General features: G+C 39.2%; 4 protein-coding genes across 4 annotated transcripts; all 4 read left to right on the forward strand.

The window, feature by feature from the left end:
- Positions 1 to 1621: 1621 nt before the first annotated feature.
- Positions 1622 to 4681, forward strand: MELLADRAFT_123605 (carboxypeptidase S1; the record flags this gene model as incomplete). Its single annotated transcript, XM_007414715.1, has 15 exons — positions 1622 to 1927; positions 2050 to 2163; positions 2351 to 2371; positions 2443 to 2608; positions 2692 to 2708; positions 2769 to 2846; positions 2926 to 2955; positions 3011 to 3239; positions 3355 to 3392; positions 3490 to 3566; positions 3676 to 3778; positions 3839 to 3861; positions 3930 to 4048; positions 4122 to 4176; positions 4261 to 4681. The coding sequence occupies 15 exons, from the start codon at positions 1622 to 1624 to the stop codon at positions 4325 to 4327; spliced, it is 1443 nt and encodes a 480-aa protein (XP_007414777.1).
- A 1371-nt stretch (positions 4682 to 6052) lies between these two features.
- Positions 6053 to 7876, forward strand: MELLADRAFT_123380 (aspartic peptidase A1; the record flags this gene model as incomplete). The annotated part of the gene is made up of 5 exons (XM_007414716.1): positions 6053 to 6308; positions 6382 to 6390; positions 6484 to 6894; positions 6966 to 7355; positions 7434 to 7876. 5 exons carry the CDS (start codon positions 6053 to 6055, stop codon positions 7874 to 7876), a joined length of 1509 nt encoding a protein of 502 aa, XP_007414778.1.
- A 13977-nt stretch (positions 7877 to 21853) lies between these two features.
- Positions 21854 to 22611, forward strand: MELLADRAFT_110612 (uncharacterized protein; the record flags this gene model as incomplete). Its single annotated transcript, XM_007414717.1, has 3 exons — positions 21854 to 21901; positions 21981 to 22172; positions 22477 to 22611. 3 exons carry the CDS (start codon positions 21854 to 21856, stop codon positions 22609 to 22611), a joined length of 375 nt encoding a protein of 124 aa, XP_007414779.1.
- Positions 22612 to 22629: 18 nt separating this feature from the next.
- Positions 22630 to 22944, forward strand: MELLADRAFT_38822 (uncharacterized protein; the record flags this gene model as incomplete). The annotated part of the gene is made up of 1 exon (XM_007414718.1): positions 22630 to 22944. A coding segment is annotated over one exon (315 nt), but the record flags the coding sequence as incomplete, so codon positions are not given.
- Positions 22945 to 24734: the final 1790 nt, after the last annotated feature.

Here is a 24734-nt window from a genome sequence, read left to right on the forward strand (position 1 = left end):
GGAATGCGTGGGCTTGTTTCACTTTGGATGATGGCTTCTCTGATAAATGCCCTGCGTGACAAGGCATCAGTTTCCCACTGTCTGCTTCAGCCGTCATCCTCGCCCACATAAAGAGCTAGAAGGGATGGTTGTGAGGCCGTCCAAACTTCCCTTTCGATTACAATGTGTCTTTCTGCCGCCAACTTTTGATTTGGTATAGATCATGACAGACATCACAAAACAGTTTCCAAACAAACCTCGAACATGCCGATGGCTGTTCCAGAATATCCTTTGAGTGACCATGAAATTCGAAGCGGTTGAAACATCTTCACACATTTTCACGCGAACAAAACAAGATTTATAAATTGGCGAAAAGTTTGTTCGTTGCTTTGTGATTCAAACCAAGTTGTGATTTAGGATGAGGGCATGGGATCATACAAGTTGAAGTGGGACCATGATGACGGATGAAAACACCGTACAAACTACGCGAGTATGTATTCATATCACATGTAGAAGTTGATAGGCTCTCTTTCCTGCACACAGGATAAAAGTGAAGGGATGCGTGGTGCGTGGTGCACACGCCAGCGTCTACTAGACCCAGTCGTTCGATCAGTATCTTTCGGATTGGACTTCCAACCCACCCCTTACATACTTCAAAATCCTGAGATTGAGTCATTGAGCGAATGATTGTTAGACAAAGGAATTATGATGTGGAATTTATCATGCTCTATCTTTTGTGCATCATCGGCACTTACTGGAAGAGAATCTACAAGCGTCCAACAACTCGAGAAAAAGCTTGGTAAGCGTGGCTCTAGAAGATCCAGTGACGGCAAGGTTCGGGTCGGTTTACTTTGAGCGTCTTCTTGCTGGCCTTGACTTCAGCGTTGGTTTTTTTTGATTTGCTTTAAGTTGAGATTGGACCACCTCGCACCGGTGCCACCTGTGCCCTCGTGGTTTTGGAGGATCAAAGTCGGGTTGCACAAGTTGGTATGAAGTATGAACTTCCTGGCCATTTGCCATCGGCCGGTCGACAGTGCGGTTTTCAAAAGCTGTTCGACTCCCATTGATCTTGATAAAAACGAAATCTATCTTCAATCGCTTAACTATCAGAGTTGAGGCCTATATACTGCCTTTCCAACTTCCAACGGAATCGACGTCGCATGATGCAGTTTGCTCTGTGTCCAGATGCCACATTCAAGCGGTCATCCAACTATGTGCGATCTTCATTCAGCCATCTTGGTCCCACCGGCACCGAACCTCTCACAACCATCCATCCCAGTGAAAGGATGTTCGATTCCAGTGTAGATTCTGATGAACAATGTCCAGCGACCTGGTGGTGGTTCGAGGATACTGCTGTTTAGGGGAATTCTTCAAACCTGCATTCCTCTTTGTACAGCTACTCCTCCAGGGGTGCTCTCGTCTTCTTGAAATCATTGATCAAGTTCTCGTTGCTTAAGAAAAGTCGATCTCAGTCTTGGCATTTTCTTTCCGCGTAAATATCGACCACAAGCACAGTATATTCTCAAGCTGAACCTCTTTCTGACTTTCGAGATCACAGAACTCAGTCGCGTCTCACCTACATATTTATCCTCGTAGCTTATCATTACTTCTGACCTCTTGACGCATCGAACTTTAGAGCAACATGATTAGCAAATCTTATTCCCACTGGCTGACTTGGACGATCTTATGCCTATCTAATATATTTAAATCTGTCTCTTCGGCCTCCATCCTTCAAGATGTGACGCCTTCAATCATCAATAACTCTACAACATCAAAAAATGGAACTGGCGCTTATCGTGTTCTGAAAGATAGTGGAATTTGCGAGACGACTCCTGGAGTGAAGACTTACTCTGGTTACATTGAAGTTGGTAGAAATCAAAACATGTTCTTTTGGTTCTTCGAGGCTAGGAATAATCCTAAAACAGCGCCTCTTACTCTATGGCTAAGTGTAAGTCTCTCCATCTCATACCGTTATCTTCCTTGAGCGTTCTTTTGGTCTCATGGCAGTCGATGGAAAAGAGTGACGTGGAATATGACGAATTGACTTGTTTTCAACGACCTTGTTTGTAGGGTGGTCCCGGCTGTAGCAGCATGATTGGACTGTTCCAGGAAAATGGACCATGTACAATCTCGCCTGATGGTTCATCCTCGACTCTGAACCCTTATTCGTGGAACGAATACTCGGTGAGCATATCAATTACTATCGCTGATGCGTCTATTGTCTTACGTCTTTTGACGACACATTTCTGATGAGGAGCAGAACTCTCGTGTGAATAAAGCACTGATGCCCTCTGTTTCTTTTCTTCCTACCACCTTCGAATCCATGGACTTCACGATCAACTTCACCATTTATGTCTGGCGATACCTGTAGCATATGATCTATGTTGACCAAGTGAGTGATTGATGAGTCAGTTTGTTAAATATTCCTATACTGAAATCTTCTCCACCTCTTTTTCAATTCAGCCCATCTCATCCGGATTCTCTTATGGGAAAAATGATGTTCATTCAACCGCACAAGCCGCCCCAAAGATTTGGAAATTTTTACAACTTTTGTTCGAAAATCCAACCTTTTCTAAATACAAAAAGGCTGATTTTGGACTTTTCACTGAAAGTTATGGAGGTCATTATGGTAATCACCCATTCATCTTTCTATATGTGTTGTTGGATCACGCGAGCCTCAATATACACTTTTGGTATTTTCTCTTTGTTTAGGTCCGGTCTTTTCTGAAGTAAGGCTTTGCATTCTACAGCCTCTCCATGGACATATCAACTTATGATTTTTATCACAGTACTTTGTCGCCAAAAACAAACTGATCAAATCAGGAAAGCTCCAGGGTCATCTTATACGTCTAAAGGCCCTCGGAATTGTAAGTCCTCTTTCACCTGAATTGAAATCATTGAAATCACCGGATCTCAATATACTTTCTTTTCTTTTTCTCGCCTCAGAACAATGGCTGGTTCGATCCTCTTATTCAAGTAAGTGAACACCTTCAGATCTAACCGAAACTACGACTGATAGATATTCCAACAGTACCAATCCTACTACGATTTCTCGCAAGCTAAATACAATGGATTATTTGATCTAGTGGATCAAAAAACATTAAAAGAGATGAAGACTGCATTAACCAAAGAGAATGGTTGTTTAGATCTTGTCAAGAATTGTTATAAAACTGGGAAAGTTGAAGATTGTCGTGCTGCTGATCAATTTTGTGAAACTCAAATCACGAATCCATCAATAGGAAATCGAAATCAGTATTTCTGTTGAGTTCCTTTCCTTTTTTATCACCTTTTCAAATTATTCATTCTTCTCACTAGGTTTCTTATCGAGTGGTTTTGACGATCATGCTAATTGCTTTGTCTCAACAACCTATTCAGTCCCTAACAATGCATCAGATACTTTCCCATCCATATCTGTAAGTACAACCGTAGCAAAGAGTTCTAGCAGTTCCACCCATAGAGTGAATGAGCTGATAAATAGATCTCTGTAATGTATTAATTGTGGACGTTCAGTTCATGGAATATCTTGCTCGCCGTGAAGTGAAGAATGCAATTGGCGCGGTCTCAAGATACGATGTTTGTCCTGATGCGTAAGTCTAATCATCTTGACAATAACCTTTCAAATGACACATCTTTCTATCTTGTGTCAAGGTCACTCACACTGAGATCTAAATATGATATATTGGTACAATTCAATAGAGCTTTTGATAAATTTAGATCTACAGGTGATGGTACGCGTACAACTATACCTGCATTAGCCAAACTTTTGAATCAGGGATTGAGGACTTTGATTTGGGCAGGGGTAAGTCTTTGATCATGAAATACTGGTTCATCGCATCGCTAACTCTCTTGATTTGACCAGGACCTCGACTTCATTTGTAATTGGTGAGCTTTTTGCTAGAAACAGATTGACTAGATCAAATAGAGGAGCTGAACATGCTTCTTCCTCTCAGGATTGGAGTTTACAACTCGATTGAAGCTATGTCATGGAAGTTCAAAAAAGAATTTCGAGATGCTCAGTGGAAAAACCTTGAAATACAAGGAAGTGTAGTAGGAATCTATAAAACTGCAGGTCTGTGTCTTTTCTTACTCCTTGATAATAGGAAAAAAGGGGTTTCTTACTTCCTTGTTTTGTAAATCATCAGGCCCGCTTACTTTCGTTCGAGTATTTGGAGCGGGACATGAGGTTGCCTCATACAAGTAAGATAATCTTTCATCCACCTTTGATTGAAGACTTCAATCTTACACAATTGCAACCTTGTCAACTCTTTTTGCTCTTTGAAGGCCTTTGGTTTCTCTCGAGTTGTTCAGACAAACAATGCGTCAAGAGTCGATTCATGATATACCTTGAGTAAATTGGCTCATCGATGATATCCTATCAAGCAATACGGACAGAAAGAAGCTTTTCGTCAACAAAGATGTTATGCTGATCATATTATAAATTTCACTTTTTGCTTTTCCTCTGGCGTTTACATTAAACTTATTTTTTAGAGTTTTCCGAGTCTTACCATCAGGTTTTATTCTAAGCTTTTATCCCTTAATTCGTGATGATTTGTAGATCAACTATTTTTTGTAACGATATACCCTATGAAGTCATGATTGTAGAAGACGAGTTTTCCTTGATATGATTCTAGTCTGCAGAGGAATTTGATAAGTGATTTTAGTACTTAAAAGCAACTAAATGTTCCAGGGGTGGCCCCCACTCTCAATGAGATCATGTTATCGCATAACCTCTGAAATCTGTTGAACACAATCTCATCAGAACCAATACCATACAAATCTTGTACTGAACCAAAGAAAATTCAACTGTTTGGTTAATTGATTGCACGATGCACATACCTAAAGCTATCGCTGGGTAAACAGTGTTCCAAAGTTAAGTTTTTATTTTCTTTTATTTTGTAAAAATATCAGATTTTACTGTCCTCTGTCAAGGTGTTGGTAAGTGTTTTGATGCATATAAATCATCAACCTTCTTTTAAATGTCTGCAGTCTTCCGCTCCGTTTGTGTGTCACCAGTGGCCAAAAAATAAACAGATGTAGAGATTTTTGAGCAAATACAGCTCACTTCTCACGCAAGGATTGCGTCTTAAGCGGTCGCACAGAGCCAGCGAGGGACTTGGTTAAAGTTTGATGTGTATGTATGGATTTCACAGTTGACAAAGTCCTTTGCTCCTGGTAAGGGAGGAGCAAGGGATTTGGTCAAGTTTTTATGAATGTGAAGTGTGGTGAAGTGTGTGTAGTGTTGGAAAATGTTTTACAGCATGGACCTCGATAAGAGCTCTCCGGGGTCCTAGCTACTTTACCTACTGTAATCTCATTGATACTTCCATCACCTCGAAAATTTTCAAATCATGCCTCGAACCTCTGAACGCGCACAAATCATACGATACCTAAGTACCCTTGCAGTAATCGCCAACGACGAAGCTACCGAAAAAAATACTGGTTCACACTACTGGCAAGAAACTGTTCCCAACAATGGGCGAACGAGTGAACCTATGTGAAAAAATTCATCATGGAGGTTTCACAGGTGCTCTCATGGTCTAGGGAGGCACACATCGTGTGGCCAATAAGGCCAATAGCAACGAGAACCATGTTAAGCACAAGTGAGCGATCGCAGCACGGGTACGTATTATTCGTACACTGATCGATCGAACTTTGAGGACCGCTATGCAAAATCTCGTTCGCTCGTTCTTGCGATTTGTTGGATGCAAGTCTCAATACTCAAGCCCACCTCAGATCACCTACATCCCAAAATGTTGAAGAGATGACGGCAATCAAGGAAAGCGATCAGTTTTATTTGACGTATTTATCACGTTATTTTTCGTGAATACTGAAACCGGGATCCGGCTGTTCAATTTCGAATCAGATTTCTCTACGCCTCGATGTTGATCCCTATCTACCAACGGAAAAATACAACCATTGAAGAAAATCAAAAAAATATTGCAAAAGTTACTAAGCTACCATGAGCATGAGATGCTCGGTCGTGAAGAACTCTTTAAACTTGTGGTTGAAGGGAAACCTTTGAAATGATAAAGCAATGCGGGATTAAGAAGATGATGATCCCATTCTTCTCGAGATGAATCGATTTAAATTCTTTTTTCTTCAATTGTTGATCTTGATCCAATCGATTGATACACATTGTGAACCTTTAACTTCAATCCCTATCATTCGAAGAAAGCCCACTTTTGAAAAAAGGGATGATTCAGATCAGGCGGTTAATCAAAGAGCAATTTGGCAGGCGGAGTTACTGCTTAACAAATATCGTCTTTCGAGAGGTCAACCAGGTTCACAAGATGATGATCCATCCCTTCAACGACGTGGATCAAGTATTCGTGGGTATTGTAACTTGATTCCTTCCATGAACCCCACAAAGAGACTTTCTGTTCATTGGAATTGAAATAAAAGAACATCATCGTATAGCTTATCAATCTCGACTATCAAGATGTGATTGTCTCATATTTTACTAACCTCATTGTTTTTATCCTCTCCATTTGAATATTTGAATAGCCCTCACAAATGGTTGTGTAGATTCAGATTACTACGGTGTAGTAGAAATAGGAAAACCACCACAAAGATTCAACGTAATCATCGATACAGGATCATCAGATTTCTGGGTAATAGGCAGTACCTTTCCACGACCTAGAACCCCAACTACATCAGCCAATAACAAAGGAGTTTCAAGCAACTTTTTAAATCCAGAATTCGCATCTAATTCTATAACTGGTGCATCATATTCACCAGAAAAATCTAAAACTTTTAAATCTACTCTAAATCAATTTCAAGTGACTTATGGGTCGGGAAAAGTGATTGGATCTATTGGAACTGAGATTATTAGTTTTGCTGGTTATACTGTTGCAGATAAACTTTTTGGTGTAGCTAATCAGGCTACTGGTGGACTTTTGTCGGGTGATGTATCAGGTGAACCTCTTTTCTAATTATATTCATAAGGACTATATCTAGTTTTCTAATCATGCTTGATAATTGAATAGGTATCATGGGAATGGGATTCAAGTTACAAGCATCAACTGGTGTGACACCTTTTTGGCAATCAGCCAAGATCTCAACTTTTGCATTGGGTATCACGAGATTTATTAATATCACAAGTAGTAAAGAATCAGAACCTGGTGGGATTTTAACTTTAGGTGGTGTAAATCAATCACTTTATACTGGAAAAATAAACTATATCCCATTAGAAAGTCAATCTTATTGGCAAATTGCAATGGATGAAGTCTCAATTAATGGAGGAGTGATTCCAAATTTGGGTTCCAAATCGGTTGCAATCGATACTGGTACTTCTTTAATCGGTGCTCCTACTTCTGCTGTTGAGGCCATTTATAGTCATATTCCTGGATCTCAACCTGCTAAGGGAATTTATCGTGGTAAGCTTATATATTCGTATGATCTCTTGTTCTTGAATTAAATCTGACCAATGAGAAATTTGCATTCAACTCAAACAGGTTACTATCAATTTCCATGTTCTTCTTTACCCACCTTAAGTTTAACCTTCGGTGGTATATCGTATTCAATCTCACCAGATGATTTTAATATAGGTAAAATAGATCAATCAGGTGAAAATTGTTTGGGAGCTATTTTTGCAGTAAATTCGCCTACAATTCAGTCCAATCTTATTGCTCCTTCTTGGATCATTGGTGATAGTTTTTTGAAAAACGTTTATTCAGTTTTTCAAATCGAACCTCTACCTGGTTTTATTGGTTTTGCTTTACCCGTGAATGACTATCAAAACTTATTGAATAGTGTTGGAAAAGCTGTGGGTGCTAATCCTGGGATTAATGTAAACGGTAGAGCAAAATCAAATGGAAATCGGGTTAATGTTCAAGTTCTTGGTCTTCTTTTGATAACTTTTAGTAGCTTGTTTGGTTTCATTTTGATAGTGTGGTAGATTTGATGGGAAGATACTTAAAACGGACTTGGAAGAGATTTGTATCAATTCATAATCTTCGTTCTTTTCAAACATATTCTTCGTACCAGAAACCCAGATTTCTTTCAAATAGATAAATTCGATTTTTTTTTCAGTCTTTCTCATCTAATAATCTTTTTTATCTCGTGTGAGGTTGTACACTAATAATTTTAACAAATGCTTTTTATATCTAATAATTTCTGTCTTGACAATTCTTCACATAAACTCAATAATTATTGCATTTGAATATCATCAATAACACTGGGTCTTGTTTTCCAAATATTTCATATCCAAAATTGATACTCAATCAAGATGCGAAAGAGAGTCAAAGTGTGTTGAAGGTAACTTTCCTAAAGGCAAAATGAGCTGCTTGAGGAAGTGAGGGCAGTGTAAGCCATTTGGTCCAGAAAGTATGTATATAGGTGCATGTGTCGGTGTTGCCCAAAAAAAGTGCCTTCTGGTATTGCTTGTGAAAATATTGGTAACTAGCCTGGCCATCATCACTCTCACCCCTACTGCCACTAGTGAATGAGGTTTTGACTAGCTGTGGAAGGAAGCCTTAAAGATGATCTATAAAGGCTTACTTTCAAATAAGAGATTGATTGATTTCAATATATGCTACAAGAAATCACAACACTTGAACAGAAAGAATAACCTCAGTAGTCTTTGTCCACCATTTGTACTTTCTGTGAAACATAGTCAGACCTTTTTGAACTGGATTAGAACTCTTTTTAAGGAATCTAATTTCATAAATCAAGCTGTGTAGAACAGTAACCTCTCAATATATCGGTGATATTCATGTGATATCCAAATCAAATCATATTCAGAACATTCTCATGTTGACAGGGCACACTGGCCTGCCAGTGACTTGTGATTGGTGGCTGTGCATGGTCATGTCCAATTTTGACACCACCATTGTGAGTTGTACAACTTTGGGTTTGGTGTGTTTGCAGGAATGGTAACACACAATTAACTGTGCTATGCAATGTCATCTGACCAATTTCCATGATGTATTGGAGCCTGCGTTATGAGCTGGAGCGCTTTGGGTGCGCTATTTCTCAAAAAAAACTCACTAGATATTTCAGTGGTTTTTTGGCTGCAATATTGCTAGGATAGTGCGCTAAACTAGACACAAAAAAGATGTTATAATTTATGTAATGAATATTTCTTGTGAAGAACCTTTTGGCTTTGATTTTGAAGGACTGACATACTTGTGACCACTGCCTTCAGATCTGTCTATTCATAATTCTTGTATCTCACTCTGAGCTCTCTCAAGAAAGAAAGAAAAAAATTGGAATTTGAAATTTGGTGACTGTATCTTTGAAACAAAATTTACAAAGGATCTGAGTAATGCATTCTTTCTCTTCCAGGAGGATCAATAGTTAATTGGTGAACTTTGTTCAAAAACCAAAGTTGTTCATCTTGATGACCTGTAGGCTTTGTTCTCCTCAGAAATTGTGTATTGCACCAGCTACAAAAGATGCAAGACTGTAGAAGAGCAGAGCATTTTGGATCCTTGTAGACACACCAAAAACAGTGGATAATTTGCAAGTCCCTCTCCAGGGCACCAAGCTCAAAAAGGTAAAAAAGCCCCTGAAAGGTACTTGTGTTAAGTCAGGTCAAACTTTGTACTCCACAGGTACCTCTATCAGTGGGACCAATGGGGGCCAGTTAATTAAGAGCTTTGTCAACAACCACTGGAGTAATACCCCTACTTATCACCCTCATCAAATTCCTCTAGAATCTAGATGGTGTCAAAGTAGAACACATGTGGAGTCAGAGAAAGTTTATTTTACATGCCAACTCACAGGTCTTCCTAAGGCCTTGAAGCACACCACATCTCTTATTATTACAGTGTACATACACCAAAAATTACTCATGGATTTGTACATACTTGCCTGTCTTTATCTCATTGCCTAGTAATGTACAGTCCCCTCCAAGTGGTTTATGTAATCAAAAGATTGCTTGAGTGGTACCAAGACAAAACTGCTTTTGCCTTTGATTGACCATTTTGAATCTTTAGGATGAATCAATTCATATCTTTCAGTAAATCAAAACACTTCATGCAGATATTCCTGATTATTTTCTGATTGGACAAATTGGAACTAAGAGGAAAGCAGTTGAAGTGATTTATCTATAGTTGAAAATGAACATGGAAAGCAATGTGGTAGAATGTTTTGGTACTGGTCAACCCCAATGGTTGCAAATCTGATGTGTGGTGAATTGTTCACACATTTGAATGAAGTTCAGCAAAGCTTCTTTCTGTTAACATGATCATGTTCTGATGCTCCCTACCTAAGGCTATATCATCACTGTAGATAATCTCCATTGGTAGTTACTGGGAGCTATGTATGACCCTTAGATCAGCAGCAAGATAATCAGAACCAGAAAAACCCGTTATGGTAAAAAGGTATTGATTCTCAATTCCACCACAAATTCATGTTGTCATACCTCAGTCTCAAGTTTTGCAATGGAAGGTAACAGTTTCAATTAGGTGTTGGAGAAATTTATTTAGTTTTATTTTGATTGGTATAATAGTTGTTCTGTATCCAGGACCAGACAGTGTAGGGAACAGGTAGGACCTCTCTTTATTTTGAACAAATTTATATTTTTGATTTCTTAGGCCCCGTTTGGGAGCAGTGACAAAGTGTACTGCATTTTTGGCCCAAATGATGCAGTAGAGATGGAAAACTGGCACTTGATGTGCAATACAGTTATAATCTCTGTTTTTGATCATAATCATTTGGCATTTCAACACCAAAAAAAAACCACTTGCCCTGACTTCCTCCAGACTGTGGTATATGCTCACAAAACCTCACCATCATTTGTCCTTGATCCATGCTCAAGCAAACTTACCAATATTGCTCAGTTCTTGTAACTCATCATAATTTGTGATTCTCATTAACAATCAAGTTGAACTTTTCTCTCTCCAAGGAATCGTCTTATTCATCCTTTTCATATTGTTGGCGAGTTTAAAAAAATCCAAAACCCTTGATATCCATGAGATTGCTTGAAGGAGAAACAAGGTTATCAAAGCAAGTGACAAAATTTGAGAAGCAACAAGGTTGAGTGAGGAACCAGTTGATTGGAGGAAATAACAATGAAGCTTATCCATGAGATTGATTGAAGGAGAAACAAGGTTATCAAAGCGAGTGACAAAATTTGAGAACCAACAAGGTTGAGTGAGGAACCAGTTGATTGGAGCAAATAACAATGAAGCTGCAGTGTGGTGAGGTCAATCAACGAACTAATAAATCTGTGGTTGTTGTCAATTTGAGATGTGAATGTGTTGAAGATGGGTTGATCAAAATGGCAGGTGAGTTTTGAAATTGATCGGATGGAAAAAGCAGGTGAAAATTTGACGAAGTCCCCTTTCACTGTGCGGATTTATTTTGAATAAACAGCTTTTTGTCGATTATTGCAATACCACAGTATTGAGAGATTATTGTCTAAATACTGTGGTACAATACTGCAGCAAAATAAGGTACCAAACGTGGTAAAATGATACCACTGTGGTATTGATGTGATTACAAAAATACCACGGTAAAATAACCACTCCCAAACGGGGCCTTAACAATAACAACATTCTAATGTAAGTCATCACTTAACAAAGAGATTGAGAAATAATAAAGAGAAAAAGTAATACCTTAACAACAACTACACTAATAGGATTCAACTTTGTATCACAAATTTTAAATCAAACAATGCAATCAAAAAGGAGTCTACATTGAAATAAATGATTTAGAATTAGATAGGAATCCCAAGTGATAACAATTTATAACAGAAGGATCAAAGTTAGAAATTGCCTTTTTTCCCTCCTTCCTTTTAGATAAAGACTTGAGTTTGATTGAGATTCAGCTTTATAGTTGAAGAAGGTTGTCGTGTAGTATTGAGCTTTATGTAGACCAAATCAATAAGTTATCACAGAAAACTTGAACGAGTTAGAAAAAGAGAACAATAAGTGAACACAATAAAAAGATTGTAAGATGATTTATTATATTTTTGTTCAGTTGACTATAAAATTGAAACTTATCTATGACATCATAACGTAACATGGTCAGCATCACACAAATTCAGGATAGCACAGCATCAAGTAACACATAACAACGCAGGAACAATTAAACCATAGTTTGCTGATTTCTGTGAATCATGACAGACAGAAGGAATGGAATCAAGACTGATAAGGGAAAGGCTTATGTTCATAAATTTCTCTGTTGGGATTGATTGAAGTTCTGTTTCCTGTTACCTGTTCACTTGTCTATTTTGTCTAGTTAGAATTGCTGTCAGAATTTTTCACTGTTTTATCTTTTCAGTGTTTTTTCTTATATAATTGTCCCCTCTCAAGCTCTGGGTTTTTTCCCAACCATTGGGAATGTGAAAGCTCAGAGTATATCTCATTCATCCTCATCTCCTTTGTGATCCTGGACCTAGCTCACTCATACATGTAGTACACTTCTTTTCTGAGGGTTGGGTACTTGAAGGAGTACTCAATGCTCACTAACAATGGCTAGTTGAGTTTTATAATTTTAAATATATATATATGATTGCTATGAAAGTGTGTGTGGGAGGTTGAGGAAAGGTGGAGATAAGGAGAAATGTATAAGGGTGGAAAAAAGTGGATGTGTGTAGGGTTATGGGTTGTAGAAGTTGATGTGGAACTTGAATTTGGAAAACAAATAATGGGTTAGGGATGTAAATTGAGATGTGAGGGGCAGTTAGGATTGGGTAAAGGGGGGATAGAAAATGAAAATGATGTGAGTAAGAATGATGTGAGAGGAAGTGAGGGTAGGAAGTGAGGTTATATAGGTAAGTTAGGGTTAGGAAAGTTGGGGTTAGAAAAGTTAGGGTAGATATACTGGGATCCTATATATATATTTCAAATATAATGTACAGTCAATTTCATAAAGGTTGAAATCAAGGTGTTGTAAAAATCAAGAGGTGGACCGTGCGCCACCTGTGACAGCTGTCAAAATTACCTGCCAGATTGAACAACATACAGTATCAAAGCCTTCAACAACCCCAGGCTTTTCATTCTCTGGTGGTGCATGGCGGTCAGAAGCCGTGATTGGTTGTTGTTGTTGATTATTGTGTTTGACTCGCAGTTGCGCTTTTTTTCCCATTGTTTTTGTCTAGAATCAACAATGGAAGTAAATGCAAGCAAACAAAAACAGTGTGGTTTCTCCCTGCATTTAGATTATGACAACGAGCAAATCAAAAAGGAAAAATTTGTCACAAAGTGTGATGATTTGAAAGAAAGCCACTGAGGCTTGAACCCAAAAATGTACACCTTTTGCAGCATGTTTGCACCCATATAGAGGGTGTTCATCCAACTGCTCCAGAAGTCTTTTTGAGTCCTTTGTGACTGTGCTGTTGATATTATCATTTCTATATGCATGTTTGATAACTGTCACAGGTGGCGCACAGTCCACCTCTTGATTTTCAAAACGGTGCAATTTTGACCTTTAGGAAATTGACTGTAATCACAAATAAAATTATAAAGAAGAAAAGACAGAGGAAGGAACTGGTCTGTTTGGACAAATTCAGACAGGCTACAGTTAAATGACTCCTGAAGAGGAGGTTTGAGTTATATAATTATGAAAGATTACAATTATTGAAAGCTGGATCCAAGGCTTTCCTTCAATCTTCAAGTTGACTGATTGAAGAGTGATTTGAATTTCACCAATCTAGTTGGCATGAATTCACCAACTTGCACTTGTTCAAGAGTTCACTCACCTGGAGTTGATATAGGTTACTAATATGTAGTTGTTCTGAAGGTTACTCACCTGAAGTTGATATAGGTCACCAAGCCGTAGTTGTTCTGAAGGTGACTAATCTGAAAAGAATTACACTTAGGGAAAGTAGAGGATCCAAAGGATGAAGAATAAGATTACTTTCTCTTTCAGTCAGGAAGCTACTTTAAAGATATGAAGTGAATCACTGGTCTTATAATTATAAGAAATTTTTATTATATACTTCAATAGAACTTTAAAGGGTTCTTTAAAAGGGGTGTGTAATAAAATGCTTGGGGGGGAATCTCTGAAGGCTGAGAGAAAAGGAGTTTATGTAATCTTCTCTTTAAACCTAACTGTAGTGATATGTGTTTGTATCACTACTTTGGTTCAGGATTTAATATTAATGATTGTTATGAATATCACTAACATTTTATGTAATGTAGTATGAGCATCTTAAATCTTGACACTAAGTTATGAGGTGTAATTGATGTTTTATTACATATTACATGTGGTTTTGAGTTGGACAGTGGAGAATGTAGGAATCAGATGCAAACAAGACAAAGTTGAAGAGCATGTCCCAACACAAATCAAGGAAGAAAAAGATCAATGTGCTTGTGTGATGTTCAAAGATGGTTCATTCATACCAGATGTAGGAGGCGGATCAGCAATTGAAACAGAAGGGAGGACAGCCAGTCATGCGTATGGACCGTTTGAGGGGATCTTCAAATGCAAAATGAAGACTATGGCATTAACAATAGCATTGGTCCAATTCAAACAGATAACTGATACAACACCAAATAATTTTCTGTCCTTAGTGTGATAGTCAGGCAGCACTTGAATTATTTGCAAAACCACTACAACCCAAGTCACTGCAATACCTAACACAATTTTTACTCAGGTCCTACAAGGCCATACCACCAAATACCCCAATTCAAAGCTATTAGAAGCCTGGCCACAAAGGCATTGAATTGAATGAGCAAGCAGATCAGGCAGCAAAACCAGCGGCAGAAGGAGAGTCTGCACCCATGCTTCTTCCCATGAGCCTAGGGGGACTTCTACGGCATACAAGAAAATTATTTCACCAGAGGGGAGCTGTTCCTGAGTCCTATTAAACTGTAAAAAACAAAAGGAAGATGGGTAGCTGATGCACTGGACTTATTGTAAAAAGGCAAAGCAGCAGCAATATTTTAACTCTGATGCAGCCATTTCCCACTGAAAAAAGTCCTATATTGGATGGGTGCCAAAGGGGACAACAAATGTGATGGATGTTCTGCAACGGAGACACCAGCTCATTTTCTGATATATTGCAAGAAATACACCAAAAAAAAGCTTTCAGAAAAAAATTGAACACAGAGAAAATAAAAATCAACATCAACTCAGCCGCCACAATACTAGATACGCCTAAGGCTTATCCATACATAGCGCAATAAATCCAGTCAACAGGCAGGTTTTTACATTTGAAATCATACTTGGACGTCTAGACAACCAAGATCAATTTATTATTCCTCTTTTCCTCTTCTCTTGTTTTCTACTTCTATGCTATTAAATTTATATGTGTTTTTTTGAGAGTGTTTTTGGCCTGCTAGTCACATTGTTCTATTGTAGAGGCTTAGTAGTCCAATATAGTAGTAGACCCAGAAATAGTTGTAATATTTTCATTTTTATAGTACACATACATAGTTAGTTGGTGAAATATGTGAAATCAAAAGCACTCAAAATAAAATAATAAAATAATAAAAAATGTTGTATTGAGTGCATGTGTATATGTAATTAGGTGTTTTATATGTTTTATGACATGTTACATATGTTTTTCAAGCTGTATGTACATGTAATTAGGTTTTGTAAGTGCTGGTTATATATTACAAGTCAGTCTTTGGGTACATACATATGTACTCAGGGCTGACATCTTTTTCCTCCTGCACTTCTTCAGGTAAGTCATCTCTGCCGGCCTTGTACTGTGAAATTCCATTAGAGCTCACATATTCACCTGTCTGTCCAGGTACTTACCTTTACTCTGATTTGTGTTGATACTTGATCCACATCAAACTTTTTCAAACCCGGAAATGCTCTTGACCTACCAACAGGCGTCATGATCCAGTAAGACATGGTATGCAGCCAGTTTCACTCACAGGCCAATGGAAGACAGGTAGTCCACACACAAAAGCATGCCCTGTCTGTGGGCTCAAATAAGACAAATCAACTCTCCCTGTGGTGTGTTTTTGATATAGTGTGATACATACTGATGAATATCATTGCTGGAGTTTTCTTTCATGAGAAAAAAGTAGGTATTTCACTGTACAAGAAAATGAGAGGGGCCCAGACATGATGAACAACAGTGGAACATACAGATCAAACCAATCAACCCATAGTTGATGGAAGGACTGGGTTCATTTAAACTTCATTGACACACCCAGGTCCAGACATGGATTGGTATAGAACTCAGAAAACATTGGTATTGACGATGCTGCTCAGTAAAACAAGATGGACAGGTGTTTGGATGGTATCATTTGTTTATATTTATTTTAGAATTACAGAGTAAGAGGGGAATTTGGGAATGTTTTGATTTGTTTTGATTTGAAAGAAGACCATGTAAAATACAAAATATGGCACTTTGGTCATAGTTCTGATCAGCCTTCTATCTGATATGAATGAAGCAGAATGAAGAATCTACGCACAGGTTTCCCAAAATTGCAAGTACACTATTCAAACCCTATTATTTTACAAGAATTGATAAATGAGAATTAAAACCACTTAGGAATCTGATTTTGAAAAAGTGATGACTTACGAATCGAATGACTAGCCAATATTTGTGATTATACAAGAAAGTCTCATGTCCACTAACACTCAACTGAGATATACATAACAATATGAAAGAAAATTCTTGAGAATCAGTTCAAAACCATAGATATACACATATAATTTACATTCCAACACTTACCTCATGACTCGTGATGATCACAAGGAAGGACATCATGGTGAATTCTAGAAAAGTGTTCATCAAGACTGCTTTCTTCTTTCTTCTTAGTGAGTCACTCAAGGTAATACCTCTTGCCAAGCCTTGATATATTAAGAATAGAAATGGAGGATACAGCTAATCAACACGAATATGATAAGTCTTTAGACATAAATATTTTATATGAAATTGAGAGCTTACCAGTAAGATGAAGCAGCTAAACGCTAGGTAGTACGTGAGTCCCCTCTGAAAGTGATGCACTACTAGATCCTAAGATGATAAGGTAAAGTTTGAAGTGAAGAGAATGTAACTTTAAGTTTATGTTTTAAATCATTTTACTTATTATCAAGGAATAACAAACAACGTGGCCTAGCGATTCCCAAAGTGGCAGGATGACAAGTAACATTTTGGTCACGCTGCACGTTTCTCGGGAGCAGGAAGCATTCCGGAGGATGTGGAGGATCGGTTTTACGGTGTTTCTGATTTGGATGTATTCCATGGTAAGCTGATAGAAGGAGATACAGATGGGTACTGAAATTGGAGTCTCTGTGAGTTTCTATGAATTTGCCACAGTGCGAGACATATAGGCTGACCAGTTGGTACGGTAAGCATCACCACTAAGAACCCATTCATTAATCGGATCACAGCATTTGGTATGGTGTTCCCGGCCTCACCTGGTGTGATGTCCGAGTATTTGGTGAGTGCAATGTGACTTATACATAGCCATAAAATGACTGATCCAGTGTGGGTCAGTACATAAAGGGGATCGATTCAGCTGTCGACGAAGGAAAGGGTTATATGGCACCAAAGTACCCACCACTTCAAAAGATGCATAACGTGTTAATTTTTTATATGAAGAAAGAGAATTTTTGATATATGCACACCTAGCACAAACGACGTTTATCGTACACCTGATAGGGATCAAGAAGTTTGGCCAAGCTTGGTCTAGGTCACCGATTCCTACTAGATCATCACAAATTACATCAGCAATTGCAGCTTGTGGGGGCAAGAAGACAACACGTCAGTCATTTTAATCGGAGCAGACCAAATATTATGGAGACTCACTGAGACTATAGAATAAGTAACACAAGCCACAGTGGTTAGCACGATCGAGGTGTATCAAACCCACTAAGGAAGAGGATCAGCTATAGTGTTCATGTATACCAGGCTTATCAACAGGTTATCAAAACTTACAGTTATTGAGACCAATTTGATAGAACTTCTTGGTTTGGGATCGAAGATATATAACATAGCAGGATTGAAATAACATTCTTCAGAATGATTTGATTAAAATCACCCATAAGATAAGCCTATCTTAGAACTTCAAATGTATACTTTGAGGGAATTCATTATTCTCACATCACAAAGCCTACTCCGAACAAATGCTGAATATAGACCGGCCATGTCGGAAGAGAACGTGGCTTGACAATCCACCGACAATCAGAAATAAGAAGTGGATTAGGATTGATTATCTTGTATAAATGTTAAAAAGATAACCAAGGAATGAACAATAACTTTGAGAGCTGGCAGCGTACCCGAAACTTAAAGAGAGCCGCAATGTACTCGGCTGTCACATGATACGGGTCAACGTTCGAAGGTAGGTGAAGAACAAAATTCAAGACCTGTTTCTCTATGGCTTGAGCCCGAGACATAGCAAAGAGAAAAGTACCAAGGATTCAACAGACAAGAGGCATAAATCTGAGTGATCAAATTAAAATGTAGGGGGCAATCCCGCGTTATTGCGACTTATGAATGATCCGCACATCTTCTGTGTATCACAAGGTGGGTATAGGACCGATTGACTTTACCCCACGATTCTAAAAAGATACAGCATTAATCAATTTTGAAGATGCCAAAAATGCTGAATATGTACCTAGTATCGAGGACCGAGATGGAAATAGTAGAAATTTTCAGATGGGGAAAAAGAGAACAAGAATCTCCTGAAAGAATAAAATACTACATCTACACCAAATGGTGCCGGGGACGTTCCCAGATGAGAGAATATCAAGAACTTGGTCGGAACGGTCTCAGTCCCGTTTTTTATGTGAACGGTGACTGGAGCCGCTCTGAGCCTTCCACGTGCCATTCTCGCAGCGTTTCGAACCTCATCTCGACCTGTCCTAGGGACCTTGCGGCTGTCAAAGACCGGTTGAGCTGCGTCTCTGACACGGGATCCCTGCGGTAAGTTTGATTCCGATCGCTTCCGGTCGCTATCTGAAATCGTGGCAATGGCGTCCTCAGTGTGTACCTTGTAAAAATCCTTTATCAACTTTTACTTACGCTTGTGAATCCGTAATCTGATTCATGTAACAACCTTATTGCTCTACATTCAGCCTGAATGTCGACTTGAAGACTTTTTAAAGGATTTTACTCGATTAGAACTCTGTATATAATTATAGAAGATGTTCAATAATAGAAGCTCATCAAATAATGCAATCTGAATTTGATCAACTCTCACCCCAACCCAACTCAATCTCAAAAGATAAAAAGAAAAGCTTTGAAGATTTAAACAAAGGATGCCACTATTTAGCGCTCAGGTGGTGGGCGCGGTTTCTAGAAGGACGGGCGCGCCCAGGGCCCAGGCCCAAAAACTGTCGTCTCAGGCTGAGCCCCGACCCGAAAAACACGGGTAGTGGCCTAACCACACCCCAAACCAATGGCTCAAGACCCGACCCGCGCCCAAAACCAACCCTAACCCAATCAATCCCGAGGTTCCTGAAGCCCCCCGCCCCCAAGCCCAATTGACCAAGGATAAACCAAAATATACGGGGCTCCCCACGGGCCCGCTCAAAATGCTTACGTGTCCCCCCAATCAAGAAATAAATATAAATAACAATAAAAATAAAAATTCCTAGTATCAACAACTATCATCAAATCAATAAATCATTGATCATTATTGAATGTTACCTACAGCCATTAAAGGGTTAAACAGCAGAAATTTTTTTCTGTGTGATGCACCCAAAGTAAAATCTGAGCGCTCAAAACTAGATTAAACCTGGTTTTGGACACAATTCAACAATGTTCCGCGGGAGACCTGTCACTTTCAATCGGATTTAACAGGTTTTGGACCTTTGTATTAAATCTGGGCGCGACACAAATTTGTATTTTCTGCCGTTTAACCCTTCAACGGCTGTAATACCAACTAAATCATTGTTTCAAACTTCCATTAATTCAAATTGTTTCATCATCAAATGTCAATTGCATGGATTCAATTATATCCGCTCCAGCTTCAACTCCACCCCCTTTTTCCCAGATCAACACAAGTGACAATGAATCATCAGTTGTAGTTGAGGGTAACAAACATAAACAAGGCAGCTACGTTATACAGATTGATGAGGAAGAAAAAGATTGAAGAAGGTGTTTTTCTCACTCTTTAACTTGTGATATTTCTGATTTCTTTTTACTCTGAAATCTCAAACTTTGTCAGTCCCTTAAAAATTTTTGATGTAAATCTGTTGGTATCTAGACCTCATGGGCAACCTGCGGCTTGGGTGGCTTGTTACATATGCCCCCACGCCCCTACTTGTTGGGGTCCCCAACTTTTTTGAGCCAAAAAAAGCTGACTGAACCCGCGCTTGGCAGAAGTGGGGACCGGTCACCCTGGTGTTGGGTCCGGGGCTCAGGCTGCTGTCATCTGAGGCGCTCCCAACCAGCGGGGGCGGGGGGCGCACCCTTTGAGTACAAAAATGTTGGAAGATGAAATAATTCTTTTCAAAAACAGAAATTGATAGTGTTCCCAAAGCTTGTGGTGGTACTCAAAAGTCCATTACCCAAAAGCAAGAAAAGCCCTGGGTGCGGGAAAGCACAGTACTTCAAGGTTGTGACATATAACACTAACATATCACAAGAGTACTGTATAAAGGGTGGAAGGAAGAGAAGAACAGAGTTTCCTCCCCCCTATGTAGATTCCACCACTTCATCTTAAGATTTAGCTGCACACTGCGTCCACCACCTCCCTTCTCGACGTCGAGAAGGGTAGAATGGTTGGGGTTTGGTGCGAGAAAGGTCTTTTCAAAAAAATCGTTTCTTCCACTAATCCAAACCTCAGCAACCCTAAGCAGCCCTAAGCAGCCTAAGTATTTGAAAACCTGGACAGCTCAGACCTGCGCATCAACGTGCCGTCTGATTTTATTCAACTGAACGATTCCCCCCTTGGACCTCCTTCAACCGAATATTCCTCCAAAGGGTGCATTCCAAACGAGATGAACTTACTTACGACGTATCTGGCTTTTACTCAGTTCAAACAATCAACTATTTGAGACTACCTCTATCAGTGCAGCAAGAGCATTAGCTATGCAACAACTCAGACATGAATTTTATGAAATCAATCAATCACAAATTGAGTTAATAGAATATCAATAACTTTCAGAATCAGGATCAATTTTACAATCAAGTGAAAGAGATTAGAATGGGAACCCTGTCTAACTATCACAGTGAGATTGATTTGAATTTCTCCATCTTGACAAAATGATAAACACGTAGTACATGAACTGGTACTCAATCAGTCATAGTGATTGATTAATAAAGCTCACCATGAAATTCCATGATTTCTTACAGACCGAATCCAACGAATTTACCAAATCTAACATCAATCAATAACCATCCTAGTAATCTCAGTTCAACCAATAATTAGAAGAACAATCCTATAAGTACTTCACCTGCCTTAACTTTCATTGATAGTAACAATTATGATGTGAACATCATCTCATTAGCATCTCCTGAAGCTGAACAAACACCTACTACTACTACGAGTCATCATCATTCAACTCCTTGTTCTAGTCCAACTCCTAAAGTCATTCAATCTTATAACAGTACTCCTCAATCATCACTTTCATGATCACTTTCTCTTTACCCGTATCCATTCCAATCAATCATCCAAGTTTAGTCTCTTTTTTCAAATCTCCCCTTTCTCCTGTTTTTAAAACTGATTCATATCTCAACCTTCACTTCATAACAGCATTCACACCAGTCACCATCTCACCTGATCAGATGGGATTCTATTTATCTCCTAAAACATTCTCAATCTCCATCAAATCATAATCAGTCTGCTTCCTGCTTCCCAGATCGATCTTTACGTGGTTCGGTTTCCAGTATGAAATTGCGACATGAACTTGATCAGCAACTGAGCCAATCTCTTTCAAATCAAACATACAGTGGTCACCAAATCAAATAGACTCATCCAGTCGATCGATCAACAATCTCATCACCACTTAAACAACTTCATCATCTTATCAGTTCACCTCACACTTTCAATCAATCACTTCATACTTCAAAATGGTAGCTGCTACAAGTGAAGAAATGGTAGCTTTGAGTACCACTCAAGTAAGTCAATGTCATTTTGAAACTATTCATCATTTGATCAATCAAACTCATTAATTCTTTGTTCAAACAACAAACTTAGGTCATCATCCATCCTCTTGTCCTCCTCTCTGTAAAAGACCATGCAGCTCGTGTAGCCAAAGGCGGAAGAAAGCGAGTGGTAGGTGTACTATCAGGCCAAGACCTTGTGACATCCCTCAACATTGCCAATGTATATTGGACCCGATCGAAGGAGAACCTGCCGCTTCCCGAGATGATGTGCTGCCTCTTGCCAGTCGAGTGGTTTTAATTGTTGGTTAGTAATGATATCCTTACAGAGTCTTCGTTCTCAGCTACTTTTCCAAAGGACATACAAGACAACAGGAACTAACAAGCTCGTCATGTTTTTTCACACCGACTTTTCTCTGCGGCAAACAGGTGATGGATTATGGGCCGACAAACTGTTTTCTTTATTTCCCAATCCGCCTTTTGACCCAGTTTTACCAGTTCCCGATTTGCCAGAACCAAACTTATTCCAACTCATGAACGCTCCCAACCTCATCTAATGACCCCTGCACCATATTTACGGTCTCTGATAGAGACTGGCAGAGCTAGCTGGGGCGTCAGTCATACGCGAGTTCCTACTGCATGTCCCTTCAATCGGTGTGGAACATCTTTTAAGGAATATCAGAGATATTTCTACCGGCACGCTCTCTATTCGAGTCACCGATTGACTCAACTCGCTTTGAGGACTCCAAGCTAGACTATCTGAGATCAGTGATTATCTGCAAGGCGTGATCAACAATGAGTTGCCTGTAGACCATCAGATCATTTACAACCTTCAAGATATCTTCGACCTACTCCCAATTACTGATCTAAGCCCAATCACCACCTTACAATCTGATCCTGTCGAGAAATCTCTCAATGGTGACGACTCGATGAGCAGTCTAACATATATTGCAGCAGGAGCCAAGGATCTGACAAGCCTAGTTCTCGATCGCTCAAGACCCTTGACAATTGTCACTAAGGACCAACTCTTGGTGTTGTATCTTTCCAGTTTAATTTGAGCAGTGATTGCATTACACAGATTGGTGAACAATAAACTTGAAAAGGTTTGTCACATCTGTTTCTTTCATTTTCCATGAATCCATGCTGACATTTGAGTTTTTGATCTGGTAGCTAAAATCTACAAATCTGAATAAACAGTAAAGTGCACGTCAATTATATCAACACCACTTGAAGACAAGAGATAGAGTACGGTAAGTTAGAGTCTAGTAATGAACGATATGAACTTTTATCCAAGGGTCTCTTCGAGCAAACAATGAAGTGTGTTTGGGTTAAAAACCTTGCGAACGGACTGACTTAGTTGAAGCTTGTGTGGTTGACGAACATTCGGCGAATGAGAAGAGGAATGAAGGTTTTGACTTGCGTTGGGTAATGAAGGTAGGTTATTGCTATTGGGTTCGAGATTATGTTGTTTGTAGACTCAACCAGTAGTTTCAGATAACGGATTGGCTAGAGGGTCCTGGGTCAGAATGAATGTGGACCATTTTTTTTGTAAGAGGATGGTTCTGGTAGTAATAGTAAGGTTCTTTTTGTTATGCTCTTGATGTTAGAACACTGGAGAGCTATGATGCTTGATTGGAGGCGCAACTGGTGACCTAGAGCATAGGATAAAAGTAAGACATCACAACAAGATATCAATATATTTGAAATTTGACTGTCACTCACATTTGGGAAGGAATTCCTAAGGGATTGCGGAGTAGAAATGTTATCATGACTTTGTTGAGGGGTTGATGGGATCTCCACATGGGTGATAAGCACTCGTGTCTTGAGTTTATAATAGGCTTCAAGGGTGTTACCAAAGAGTAAGAGTAAGATCAACCATTCTATTAGAGCAGAAAAGATCGATTCATCAGCTGACTGCTAGGACAAAGTTGTCACAAGTACTTCGGAACATATGCACAGACCTAGTACAAATACAGGAGTACTGAGACTAGGGAAACAAGAATTGATTGTATGAAACAGCTTACTGGTAAGACATCATTATATCAGTCTATCAACTTCTTCAATGCCTGATTATATTAAATTTAGAGCACTCACTCAAAAGTGTTGGTGAAGGTAAAAATGAGAAGGAAAACAAAGGAAGTGAAATCGACTCTGAGCCTCTGACTTGATTGAAGTTGACCGAGTTTGACACCAGCAGTGAGATTGGGATTCAAACTAATGGGGAGTTTTGAATTGATTCTGGGGTTAGGAGTGCTTTGTGAGACCGAGGATTGATTGATATTGCCGCGAGGTCACCATGAGTTGTGCGTGATTGATGGTTGTGGTTTGCCAGTGAGTCAACCTGAAGTGCGAAAAAAGCCTTCGAGTAGGCCAGCGCGTCGCGACAGCGGGTGCAGGTTGGCATTTGAAGATGGGTAGACAGTGATGTGCGTAGTTGGGTCAACCAAGGTGGGTATTTGGGTCTAAAACCTGAACCCCTGACCCAGTAGACCCACTTACGCTCGATTACCGCCAAAAATTCAACTGGGTCAACTGGGTCTGTTCTCATCATGAACTTCCTTTAAACAAGAGAATTACAGATATCTTCTAAAGTCCATATGTATGTAGTTGCATTTTAGTGTGATGAAATAGAGTTGATGGACTTGAACTTGAGTTCGTGCGTCGATCAAAAGGGTTGGATTATAGTGAAACAAAATGAAGGAATCATATAGATGTAAAACAAAGCAAGTCTGAAGGTCTGACATTATTCTGAGGCAGTGAATCTAAGGTCTGAGGAATATCCTGAGGCAGAGAATCCAAGGTCTGAGGAATATCCTGAGGCTCAATGGCTTCTGATCAATCACTCATG

The sequence above is a fragment of the Melampsora larici-populina genome (assembly GCF_000204055.1).
Source record: "Melampsora larici-populina 98AG31 unplaced genomic scaffold MELLAscaffold_45, whole genome shotgun sequence".
Lineage (NCBI taxonomy): Eukaryota > Fungi > Basidiomycota > Pucciniomycetes > Pucciniales > Melampsoraceae > Melampsora > Melampsora laricis-populina.